At 30.8% G+C, this 13,528-nt stretch overlaps 2 protein-coding genes across 2 annotated transcripts in view; both read left to right on the forward strand.

Moving 5' to 3' along the window:
- LOC134705231 (perlucin-like protein) overlaps window positions 1–3,337 on the forward strand; it is a 54,548-nt gene extending 51,211 nt beyond the window's left edge. Inside the window, exons 4-5 of the mRNA XM_063563991.1 lie at window positions 2,044–2,257; window positions 3,009–3,337. Coding sequence (XP_063420061.1) covers window positions 2,044–2,257; window positions 3,009–3,042 — 248 coding nt within the window. The 3' untranslated portion in view covers window positions 3,043–3,337. The remainder of the gene's footprint in view (window positions 1–2,043; window positions 2,258–3,008) is intronic.
- Window positions 3,338–5,440: 2,103 nt separating this feature from the next.
- Window positions 5,441–11,892, forward strand: LOC134705232 (perlucin-like). The gene is made up of 5 exons (XM_063563993.1): window positions 5,441–5,537; window positions 7,179–7,273; window positions 10,129–10,222; window positions 10,595–10,808; window positions 11,719–11,892. Exons 1-5 carry the CDS (start codon window positions 5,474–5,476, stop codon window positions 11,750–11,752), a joined length of 501 nt encoding a protein of 166 aa, XP_063420063.1. The 5' UTR covers window positions 5,441–5,473; the 3' UTR covers window positions 11,753–11,892.
- The last annotated feature ends 1,636 nt before the right edge of the window (window positions 11,893–13,528 follow it).

Consider the following 13,528-nt stretch of genomic DNA (forward strand, 5'->3'; position numbering starts at 1 on the left):
GAACACATTCCAATCTTTTGGCAGACGTGAATATTCTCATGTAGCATTTATACCTATATCCAAGGATACCTATATCTGGTGGTGATAATTAACCATTTTTTTCTTCTTTTTGTTTAATTTTGAAAAAAAATGAAATTTAAACTTTTTTCAGCATTTTGGAAAAAAATAATTTTGTAAATTTTTCATGTTTTTTTCATTTATTTTTATAAGAATTAAATTTTAAAAGAAAATTTTATTTAAATATTTTTTCTTTTTTTTTAATTTTGAAAAATTTGATTTTTTTTAAATATTTTGCATTTATAAATTTTTTAACCTTTAAAAAAGTTAATTTTAGTTGCCTTCGTCCATGCAAACATGGACTAAGTTAGCCTTGGTTGCCTTCGTCCATGCATGCATGGACTAAGTCTGTTGTGTTAGTCCATGCAAGCATGGACTAAGTTAGGGTTAGTTGCCTTAGTGCATGCATGCATGGACTAAGTCTGTTGTGTTAGTCCATGCATGCATGGACTAAGTTAACGTTAGTTACCTTCGTCCATGCATGCATGGAGTAAGCTTAGTTTCTAAGTTTTCATGTTTACAAATCATGAAAAGGTTTAGCCATACTATCAAGTTTTGCAATTTATTTCCTAAGGTAAGTTATAATGCACAATATGTATGTAAAACATAATTAATAGGTTGAATATGAAAAAACCCAACTAAACAGAAAAAAAAGGTAATTACATCAAATTAAAAAATAATTGAACTAACACCATGAAATTAAGAGGTAAGAAGAAATGGAGGTTTTCTAGAATTGATGTTGATTTCCAGTTTTATTTAATACCTTGTTTATAATGGAAAGCACAGCAATGCTGTCGTATAAGTTGAACTATCTATGGGAATTTTGAAGAAATATAGGAAAGTACATTTTAAATGACAACCTACATCTTATTTGTGAAATTTGTTTTCGAATTACTGATTTTATAATCTAAGCGATTTTTTTTGGGGGTGGGGAATCATCGAAAGACTAAGGAAAAAGGATATCATGACTTATTCTAAAGACCCTCAATACTTCTTAAGTTTTTAGTACGTTATTTGCACATGCACAATACCTTAACTTTCGCATTATTTCAATACATTTTGAACTTTCCTTTTCACAACTGCAACAGTACCATCATTGCCACAAGGAACAATAATTCTCTTGTGTCATGTTTTACATAGTTTATAACCGTCGTTATACAATATTTTTTCCGCCGTACGTGTCGCTACGATCATCACTCTGTAAAAATATCAAACACCAAATAAACAGCCAACTCCTAGGAAAATTCAAAATGGAAATTCCTTGACCAAATAGCAAAATCTAAAGCTTAAACACATCAAACGAATTGGAAAATAACTGGAATTGCATGTTCGTATCTATTTTCTACTTAAGGACTGTTTCTTTACTCTATTGTTTATCCGAACCCCTTACGTTACAAGGGTAATTGAATCACAATCTCGTTAATTCTAATTATTTAATTTCTCTCGATATCCCCTTAGTAGATTTAACGCTTTTACAGAAATCAGTTGTGAAAATCATACAGTTTGGAGCTTTAAAAGATGCTGATGTCAATGAAAGTTGACGTGTTTCCCTCGGTTTTAAGATGTATGCTTGATTTGTTTTCTCTCAATCACTTAATGAATTTTAAATATCGGTATACTACTGTTGCTTTCATTTGCATTTAGTTCTGGATTGCTACGTAAATGAATGATGAGGAAGTTTATTGTTATACATTATAACTTCCTGTAAGTTTTGAGACATGACCTAATATCTTTCATCTTTAAGGTGTATTCAAGTTTATTCGCAAATTCCAACGATTGCTTATATTTAAGAAATAAACCAGTGTTTAACTAATCTTATTAATGTTAAATGCAAAACTAGAGTAACATATTAAATAAAAAATATGAATTTCTGAAAGTTATTTAATTACGAAAATACCAATGAAAGTAACTTCAAGTTGTTTAATGTATACACTTTGCTTTTTTGTAAGTCGCTATGTGTAATTATTCTTAGCTATACAAATGCAGGTCAAAGCTATTGGTTAGGAGGTAGAGATGATGTCATAGAAGGAATGTGGACGTGGGCTCAAACAGACCAGCCGTTCAATTTTACTGACTGGTATCCTAATGTACCAGACAACAAAGCCAGAAACGAGAACTGCTTACATATGTATGCTGCATATAACTTGAAATGGAACGACGCCACATGTACCGGACTGTACAGATTTATCTGTGAACAAGAGTTAGTATATATTTTTCTTATCTTAATCTGTCTGAAGCATGACATTGCTTTAATTAAGATTGTTCTTTAAATATTCAATTTGCCATCACCAAATCTTACGATACAGCCAAATATAACATGACAAAGCAGGTGTTAATCTCTTGTTATCTATAGTGGAAATGAGTTCCTTCCAGGTTTGAAATGGAATAATGCCATGTACAAACATAGGAACATTTTGGTTTTAAAAAGAGTCAGTACACAAGTTCACTGATATTTATATTCTGTTCTTATTTTATAAGGTTGCATCTTGATTTTTCCTATAAAAAAAATCATATTAAATTATTCGAGCACGTCACGGTTTGAGTTCTTGTCAGTAGGAATTAATTTGAAAATGATGCACACATCTTAAAGATTTAAAGAAGTCTGGAAATAATTTGATTGGTCAGCTTACTGAGGTTACGTTGTTCAGTGGTATCACATAAGTTAGATCGAGGATAAAGTATCTAATTCCTTTTCATGTTTCCGTTGGTTGATTGAAATAAAATACAAATATAAGACATACAGCGAATATAAAACGTGTAAAATGTCGTTATTATTCTACTAATGATATGGGCTATAAAACTTACACAACAATCTGACGAACCTGAGGTGATTATGCAATATCGTAAGTACAATAAATAAAACTACTTCTTTAAAAAAAGGAGCAGGTAAAACAATTTTGAATTTAATTCTTGATTATCTATTTTGGTGAAATGTTACTTTTATTTTGTAGGTATTCCGGAGATGGATCTGCAATAATAGGATAAACAAATATCAATGTGAAAACAAGTAGTTTTAGTTTTAGATTTTAGTTAATCAAATTTGTATTCTAAATTCGAAGAATTACTGCATTATAGTACTGAATATATTTCGGGGCGATCTGCATTAAATTCACAATTGTCTTCTAAATATTCTGTTATCAAAATAAATTAAACGTTCAAGTCATTTCGAGTCAGTACATTTGATATTTAAATCTTCTTGAAAAACTGTGTTATCAAACCGTGTTTTCCCCTGTACAATGTATATATAATTTTTAAAGTCATAAATGCTGATATCTTTGAATACATGTGTTTATTTTGTTTTTGGCTGAATGACGAGAAAAGTTTTAAGATGATGGGTCTGTGTAACACAAAAGACATGTTATGGCGGTCTTATACTCAAATGAAGCACAACAGTTGTCTGGTCTGTAAAAAGATAGGCAAAAGATACAAGACAGACATTCTAATTCATAAGTCGAAATTTAACTGACTGCCATGGCTGACACACAAAACACTACATATAAAACCAAAGACTGAGCAACACAAACTCCATCAAAAACTTTGGGTGATCTCAGGTGCTTCGGAAGGGCAAGAAGATCCCGCTCGAAATGTGATGTGACTGTTTCAAATACTTTTACTCCATATGACGAAAATACTGTTTGCAATAGTTGTCGATGGATGGTTTGGAATTTGTAAGATTCCATCAGGTTCTAATCTTGAAACCAATTTATTTTAGCTGACACGTTAATTCGCATTTAGTAGGTTTTTTTTCGACTTCTCGGCAATTAATTTCTTTGATGTATTAATATAAGAGAAGATCGACGTGACACATATTCGTGACGATTTTAATGTCCGTGTTTTTTCTAATCGTAAAATTCGAAAAAATCAATTGCTTGCGAAAAGAAGTCGGTTTACAGTTTTCTAATTGATTCAAAAGTTTGGAATATAGGTTAACTTCAATATTAAATCGGAATCTTTAAATCGTGTAGTATGAAATCGTGCTTTCTAATAATTTATTTAGTTTTCAATGCCTTATGGAAATATTCCATAGGATCAGCAAATAGTTTAGTTTTTTTATTATCAATATGCATTGTCTTCTTCGCTTGAATTGTGGACTAATGATTCGTATTTGTTAGTGAAATCGAATAAAAAAAATACTTTGAGACATGCATAGAAAAAGCTTTCTAAGAGTTTGGTTATATTTTTAAGTTTCTGAATGATATTATAATGCATTATACATATCGTTGATTTCGCCTTTTGAATTGTACTGGTCTCTGTTAAAAGTAACATCACAAAAATACTGAACTCCGACTAAAATTCCAAACAGAAAGTTACTCATCTAATGGCAAAATATGAAGCTCAAACACACAAAACGAATAGACAACAACTGTCATATTACTGAATCGGTACTATCATTTTCTGATATAGAAAATGGTGGATTTAACCTGATCTAGCTAATTTCCTCACTTCTATGACAGTCTTACAAAATTTCATTATATTGACAACGATACGTGAACAAAACAAACAGACACAATAGTGATCAATAGTTTAAACTCTTTTGAAAAATAAAGGTTCAGCAGTCAAGGTTGTGTTATTATCTTAATCACTACAAAAAAGCTATTTTTTTCTATGGTATCCTTCAGTTGTTTAAATCATCGTCCATTTTATCTCTGTTAGACAGCTGATTTTCATGACAATCTAACAAAACATACATCTTCTTATAATATTAAGATGTAACAGATTGGCTAAATTCAAGAAATTCGTTTTTGACCATGGGTCTCCCCTTTTTCCTAATAAAACCAAAATTACCCCAAAAAATTACGACATAGTTTACATGCTGTGAACGTTGTTCAATTTCGTATTTCTGGGCTCTTTGCTGGAGACATTATTTCATCACGTACACATCAAGCAGGCGTCCATTCGAACGTACTAACGACTTGGAACATAATATAATGCTGCTCCATTGTGCATGGGGATAGCAATGTTGATTATTGGACATTTTGAAGATTTGAGATTATTATTTGAGAAATTTTGGGTCTCAATCCCTTAAAAACGTTATATTTAAAAGTAAAATCTCACAAAGACTGAACTCCGAAGAAAATTCAAAACGGAAATGTATAGCGTGTGCTACTATTTTTATGTTTAAAGGCATTGTGGATTATTTCTTAAAGGCGATTTTTCAATTTCACATTGGGAATAGTGGACTTAGGTTTCGCCAAAATCTTATCCTTGTCAAATGATTGTGTTTGTATGAGGGATTGTCTGAGTACCAAATGTGTGTGTACAAGTAATAAAAGATGACACTATTTCACACACTGGACGCTGAGACTTTCGTTTACTGGTTGGCTTACCGGTCAATAACAGTAAAAGATTAAAATTTTGATAAGGCATTCAAATCACTTTGGAATTAACGGTAGTACAGATAAGAACTTATATCATTATGGGAATCACGTTTCTGCACTCGTTTTCAGTACTGAATCTGCTGCTTTTGTTGACTTTTCCTGGTATGTTTGTTCACTTTTGTCTGTTAGTTGCCTTTGTTAGTCTTCAAGTTGTATGTTCTTTAAATTTTTCATATGTTTTGGGGTTTGGTGTGACGTACATTTTAATTGAACAAGTACACTTTTGTTCAATGGGAGGTCGAACCCCGCTTCCGTATGAGGGATTTTCTTGCTGTGTTGAAGAACCATTGTTGAACATCGACAGTTTCATAATCTTAAGTCTGGTTGTCTTCTCTCCTTGACACATTCACCATTTATTATTAAAGTGATTAGCTGATTTTTTTATGATTTTTTGTAAAATTCGATTACATTTTATTTCTTTAAATATAACCCTTTTGGTGAGGAAATTGTTGTAAAACTAGTGAGTATGATACAAATCTGAATCTTAAATGGATGTTAATTTTGAAAAAAAAAAGTGTAATATAACAAGATGTAGACTATAACCAATTCATGAAATATCAATCTTTCAAACAAGTTGAATATGAATATAGATATCTGGAAATAGAGAGAAGATTGCTAGTGTGTATAAAAAAAGGCTAAAAGAAAATGCACCGAAAATGGATAGAGATTTGTTACTGCAAATGCACCTTTTCAGAATCTAAAGGACTATAATAGGTATTCTCATTATTCGTACACCAAAATGAAAATAACGTTACGTCATTAGTTGAATTTTTATTGTTTAGTACGTTTGAAACCACTCACTACGTTTTGGTGTATGCTTTTGAAAATATTACCCATAATGCCTTAAGATTCTGAAAGGTTTCTATTAGAACATGGCGGAGGAAAGGACGTAAATCAAAGAAACTTGCCACTGTATAATGTTTTTAAAAATATGTGAACATTACCATTGCAATTTTAGATCAAAACCTTTACTTTTGAGTATTTTATCAAAGCTTGCTTTGCATAGCTACAGTTGGAAACATAAGTGAAGGAAATGTTCAAAGCCATACAACTCAATCTTAAAGTATATGATTGTACACATATATCAATTGTTAGACAATAAACACATGTTTTAGATTGATTTTATAACACACATATGCTCAGACCCAAGTTAGAACCATTCATAAAGTTTTCTTCTTATTTTATTTTTTTATTTTTTTATATTGCATACAACAAATAAACGAATTACAGATCATTAGCAGCTGCATAGGTATATCTTTAATTATATAAATACATGTAGTTATTAGTTATCAAAAGTACCAGGATTACAATTTTATACGCCAGACTACATAAGACTCATAAGTGACGCTCAGATCAAAATAATTAAAAAGCCAGATAAATACAAAACTGAAGAGCATTGAGGACCCAAAATTCCAAAAAAATTGTGCCAAATACACACAACCTTTTAAATGCTTAATTAAGAAACAAACTTGATTCTTAAAACCCAAAATGTATCAACGTTACATTTTTTTTTAAATATATCCTCTAAATCAATTAACATATCTGGTAATTTATTATCAACTTTTTCTCACATATGAATAAGATGTGGGTTTTTTTTTTACAAATTAACAACTATAGGTCATCGTACGGCATTTAACAATGAGCCAAGCCCATACTACATATTCAGCTATAAGAGGACCCGAAATGTGTGCAATTATGTTTACTGAAGAGTAATGATACATTGATTTCATTATATACTTTTAGATAAAGGAAGCACTGAATGCCCAATAGGATGGCATCAATTTGGTTCATCTTGCTTTTTTTTCAGCCACGAACTATTTAATTGGTTGAACGCTGAGGTAATTTTAAAATAACTAATAAAACACTGGAGCCGTGTCAATGAAAGTATTCTAGGATATGTCATAAGATATGCCTTAGGACATTATTTAGGATGGTCTGAGGACGTGTCTGAGACATGTCTTAGGATGTAAAACAAAGCTGTCTTAGGTCAGTCGTAACTACGATGGTCCTTTGACTTTTCTAACATATTTATTTAATTGAAAGAAATATGTAGCGATATCTATGAAATATCTTTTATTGTATTTTAGTATCTATATATAAAGAGAGGGAGGATGACTCTTTTATAGAAAACAATTCACGCAAAGTAAAAGTTTTCGTGCTGCAAGTTTACTAGTACATAAACTAGATTTGTCCTTAGGTACACTCAATTTCATTACATGTATCGAATCAGGATTAGTTAAAAAAAGAAGTAATTTTCCCCCATATTCAAATAAATATTGCACCGTTTTGGTTAGTCGCAAAAAATGTTGCTTATGGTGATAGTATTTTTTAGGCTTCAAAAAAGGCAGCACTATAATTTAATCTTTGACAAATATTGAAAAATATTTTGTTTTATTGATTTAATTGTAATAAGAGTATGATAGTTTAGTATTGCATTAGTTATTTTTTGTATTGAGTTTATGCCATATTAGTTGTTTTTATTATGTGTTAGGACATTGTAACCTCTAGGACTATCCTAAGACACCTATTTGTGTATCCTAACTTTAGGACACAATTTAGGACATATCTTATTTTAGTAGACTTTTGTTAACCTAACTTAAAACTAAGTCGTGTCCTTACACCAACCTAAGACATGTCCTAGTCCTAGGACAGCTTCGTTGACACGGTCTCTGGTCCATATCCGAAAATTAATCAAGTAAATCATACAGCTGAAACATATTTAATTTACTAATTTAAATAAACTGCTGACCCAAAGATTTGTCTCGTCTTTGTGTCATTTGACAGTAGAAAGTAAATGTTTAAATCATAAGGTAAATTTGTAAAATATTTAAGAAATAAGAGGGGTAAAATACGAAAATAAATGCCCAGCCCATGGTCAAATGCAAACGAATCTACGACTGCCATGATTTTTTTCGATTATAATAGGACAAATTCGGTAATTTTGTTAACCGTAAAAGTCCTATACATGTATACTTGATTCTGTTTTGCCTGTTCCATTTCACTTAATTTTGATAATATTAGTAATATAATATAATTAAATGATTATTTTTTTTAATCGCATTTTTCACTTCTATCTTTTCTTCCAATATAATTTTATTCGTTCTTAAGCGTACAAAAAGCTTTAAAACGCCGGTATTTACATTGGATATTTTTGTTTACGGAAACCTATTTGTGACGTCACCTTGTTTCGTTGCCATGACAAGACAATAACATCATTTCACGGAATTTTCGTTTTATAACATTTTACCATGAAAAGTAAATTGAAATGGACTGATTTATTTTATTTTGCTGTAAAATAGTGATAAATAAAGGTTATTGGAGTCTTGGACTACGTAAACTGTGGATTTTGGTGTCGAAAATATGAGAGAATAATGGTAGTATAAATAAGTTGGTCGCAACGCAAAACAGCCGTTTTTGTGTACTATTTAAATTAATGAACCATAACTTGAGGTTAAGGGCCTAATGACCTCCGTGGAAATGAGTATTTCAATGTTTATTCAACTGTTAGATTCTTGATATTTATCTCATACAATTTACAAGGATTTCTTACCATTTGTTTTTAAACAGACCTATGGAAGTTGGTTCATAATACTAAGAACATGGATATTTTGCCACTAGTCTAAATATCACATGTTAAGAGAGTCGGTTAGATAAGTTCGTTACATAGCGTGCTAGTGACCTAATACGATACATATGGGGTCAAAAAAATTCAATATGGGATTTACTGACCCCATATATATCGTATAAGGTCACAAGCGCACTATGTAACTAATAATATATAACATTGTCTATTTAAGTTTGCGCTCAACTGAGGCAAGTATCACAGGCAACAGTACAGATGTACAATAAAAAATACTTTGTTTGCCCTTTTTAATAAATAAAAGTATTACAACTTTGTGCTTCTTTTTATCTACTTTGAACAGTAATGTTTCTAAATGATTTATCAAAAGATATGCACAGGGAACTGATATTTATTCAGTTGGCTATTTTCTGCATTCTGGCCTTGGAGTGTTCATATCCAAAACTGTAAAGTAGAAACCTCAACTGCAACTCAAATGTTTCATCACTTTCTTCGGTTAGCAGTAATATGTTGTCTGTTCCTTGTTGTAGACCTAGAATTATTGTATTTCAAATTGATATGGAATTTTTCTTCTACGTTACATTTGTTGAAAGATTTGTTTTCAGGTTCCCTTTTCAGTTAACCATCTTAACAGGGTTCAGTACCCGTTTTGTTGGGTTTGTGTTGCTCATTTATCAGTTTTTTATGTTTTGTTTCGTGTACTGGCGTTTTACTTTTGCATGTTTTGGTCGTGTTTGGTTCTTGTGCCTTTTTTTTAAACATTTTGTTTTTTATTATTTATTCTTTAATAGAACTCCAAAATAAAATAACTATTTTTTCATTGGTCGAATATTTGTTGATATGAATGTTCCGTTCAAATCAAAATCTGGTTACGTGTGCTTTCGAATAATGCAATATATTCTGAAACGGCAAATAAATGCCGAATGTACAGTAACTTGTAGATTTCGTGATATTCTATTGTCGTTTGGTCTTTTATAAATAATCTCATTGGCAGTATTCTAATATACTTTTTTCATCAATGTTTTCAGTAATTTTATTGTAATCATTATTTGTTCAACTTTGTATTAAAATATGCGAAACAATTAAATAAATAATATATCATTTCATATTTAGTTCAGTTGTCGTGCCCACAACGCCCGTCTCGCTGAAGTTCAATCACAAGAACAGGCGACCTTTTTAGTAAACATGTGTAAAACTCAAGGACCTGGTATGTATAAAATTATTCGAAATACTAAGGATATTCTCATCCCAGGCATATATTACCATAGCTCTATTTGACACAACCTTTTGTAATTTTGGCTCCTCAATCCTGTTTAACTTTATACTTGTTTTTAACTAATTTGATCTGAGCGTCACTGAAGAGTCTTCATTAAAATTTGGAGATAATAACACTAATGCATTTTATATCTTTTATGGTATTTTAGATTTATGGTAGATGATACTGTGTAAAACTAGTTCTAAAAGTTATAAAGTCATTCCAGAAACTGATCAATTGACGTATTTTAATTAATTTGCTTCTTCATAAGTCTCTATATGTAATACATCATAGTTTTTTATCGTTTATTATTTACAAATGTAGGTATAAGCTATTGGTTAGGAGGTAGAGATGATGTCGTAGAAGGAAGGTGGATGTGGGCTCAAACAGACCAGCTATTCAATTATACTGACTGGTATCCTAATTTACCAGACAACATCGGCAGAAACGAGAACTGCTTACATATGTATGCTCCATATAAATTGAAATGGAACGACGTTACCTGTGCCGGACTTTACAGATTCATCTGTGAAAAAGAGTCAGTAAATAATGTTATTACTACTTTGTGTCTAATGTGGGACATTGATTTAATTAAGGAGAAAAAAATGTTTTTTAAGTCTCAATTTACCATCACAAAATTTTAAGATACAGCCAAATGCAACATGCTAAAACCCAGTAGTAATCTCTAGTAATATATAGTGTTAAGGAGTAATTTCCAGAAGGTCTAAATGAAATAATGTCCTTTGCAAACATAGGAACACATTTGGGTTTTAAAAAGAGTCAGTTCACAAGTTCACTGATATTTCTATTCTGTTCTTATTTTGTAAGCTTGTTGCTTGATTTTTCTTAAATAAATCATATTAAATAATTCGACCTCGTCACGGTTTGAGTTCTTGTCAGTTGGAATTGATTTGAATTCAAATTCACGAACAAATTTTTAAGATTGTAAGAAGTCTGTAAAGATGTATTTATATATTTTATATTTTATTACTTAACAACACCAGTTGTGTATTTTTCATAACCTGTGCATTTCTTATATTAGATAATTATATGTTTGATAATCTTAATGATAAGCCTCTTTATTGATATTATTGACATGGTATATATTTTTTTGAGCATGGAAAATTGTATGTAAAATACTTACAAAAACATATATTATATAAATATCGTATTTACTAATGTTAACGAGGCTGGGATGAGTCACCTTGTACTCGATGTTAACCACTAACAAATGTACGGATTTCAATAAAATATAATGGTAAAAAAAAGGAAACGTGTTATATGTCTTTATCATTTTACTTATGATATGGGCTATAAAACGAACACAACAATCTGACGAACCTGAGCTGATTATGCAATATCGATACTTCTTTGAAAAAAGGACCAGGTACAAATAACATCGAATTCAATTCTTGATTATGTATTGAAATGTTAACTTTTTTTTGTAGGTATTCTGGAGATGGTTCTGAAACAATAGGATAAACAAATATCATTGTGAAAACATGTCGTCTTGCTTTTAGATGATTTTATTGAAACAATAGTTAATTAAACTTGTCGATCTGTATTAGACTCACAATTGTCTTCTGATTATTCTGTTATGAAAATAAATAAAACGTTCGAGTAGGTACATTGGATATCTAAAAAATCTAATTGAAAATATGTGTTATCATCCTTTATTTTATATACCCTGTATATTTTAATGTAATTCTGATATCTTTGAAAAAGAAATGTTTATTTTGTTTTTGGCTGAATGATTAGAAAAAATTTAAGAAAATGGGTCTGTGTCACACAAAAGACATGTTTTGACTGTATAATACTTGAAGACGCTAAACAATCGTTTGGTCTGTAAAAGATAGGCGGAAGATAATGACTGACATTCAAAGTTATAATTCGATATTTAGCTGGCAACTCCATGATTCAAACACAAGACCTCAATACAATCAAATGTACACAAAACACTTCATATAAAACCAAAGACTAAGCAACACGAATCCAGGCAAAATCTTGTGCTCCGGGAGTGGGAGAAGATCCCGCTCTAAATGTGGTAGCCGTCGTGCTTTTTCAAATACTTCTACTCCATATGGTGAAAATAATGTTTGCAATAGGTTTCTTGGCAAGCGGTATTGGATGGTTTGGAGTTCTTGAGGTTATATCAAGTGCTTATCTTTTTAATATGTTTACGGTGACCCAACTTATTTTCGCAGATATTTTATTTCGCGTTAAGTCGTTTCTATTTGACTTCATGGCGATTTATTTTCGCCGTGTTCTAATTTCATTTAGCAAAATGCATATCCGGAACTTGCTTCGTGAACTAGGGAACTCCCATAGTTTACATAATATTCCGGTATTGGCGTTGTTTTTACGTGTGATATAATTGCTTGAATATGAATATAATGTATCATTTCGGTTATGAAAGACGAAGAATATGGGAAGCATAATAATGGAAGCCCTATCGAATGTTATCTGTGAAACAAATCAGTCGTGTTTTCGAGTCGCACTTTGTTCGTAGTGATCATGTTATGTTAAAACAAAATAAGAAAGAGGGGTTTTGTTTGCAATAAGAAATGGAGATACAATAACACAAGAACAAAGGGGGTATATTGAGGCAGGACCATTTTGGTAAGCAATAACAGTCTCTCAAAAAATACGAGAAACAGCAAAAGATTTCAAAGTGATTGCAACTTGTTATCTCTTCATTTGTGCATATTTATTATATATTTGAAATATAAAAAAAAACACGCGCACAGATCTCATAATACGCATACCTTGTGTCTTAATCTTCATGTCGCAATGTATATTGTTTACCTTCATATATTCTTTCTTTTTGTCTATTTTTAAGTTAAATGTAAGCTACTGTTTAAAGGGGCCAACATGTAGGCTAGATAGTGTATTCTAAAAACAATTCTTACACTTCATGAAAATAAAACTTAAGATATATATAAGCTTCTAACATTCCATTCTGTAAAATATTGAACAATATTTTACGGAATGGACTGTAACAGTTATCGGCTTATATCCTTTACAGAAGATCGACGTTTAACATATTTGGGAAGATTTTTATGTCGTTGTTTTTCTAACCGTCAAATTCGAACACATAATTTGTTTGCAAAAAGAAGTTGCTTTACAGTATTTAAATTTGATTCGAAAGTTTGGAACATAGGTAAACCTTACTATTATCTATTTTAACACGTATGATCAGATGCTTTGAATTATATATTTTTTTCAATCCATTATGACTATATTTCATCGGATCAGCAA

The sequence above is a fragment of the Mytilus trossulus genome, chromosome 2 (genome assembly GCF_036588685.1).
Source record: "Mytilus trossulus isolate FHL-02 chromosome 2, PNRI_Mtr1.1.1.hap1, whole genome shotgun sequence".
Taxonomy (NCBI): domain Eukaryota; kingdom Metazoa; phylum Mollusca; class Bivalvia; order Mytilida; family Mytilidae; genus Mytilus; species Mytilus trossulus.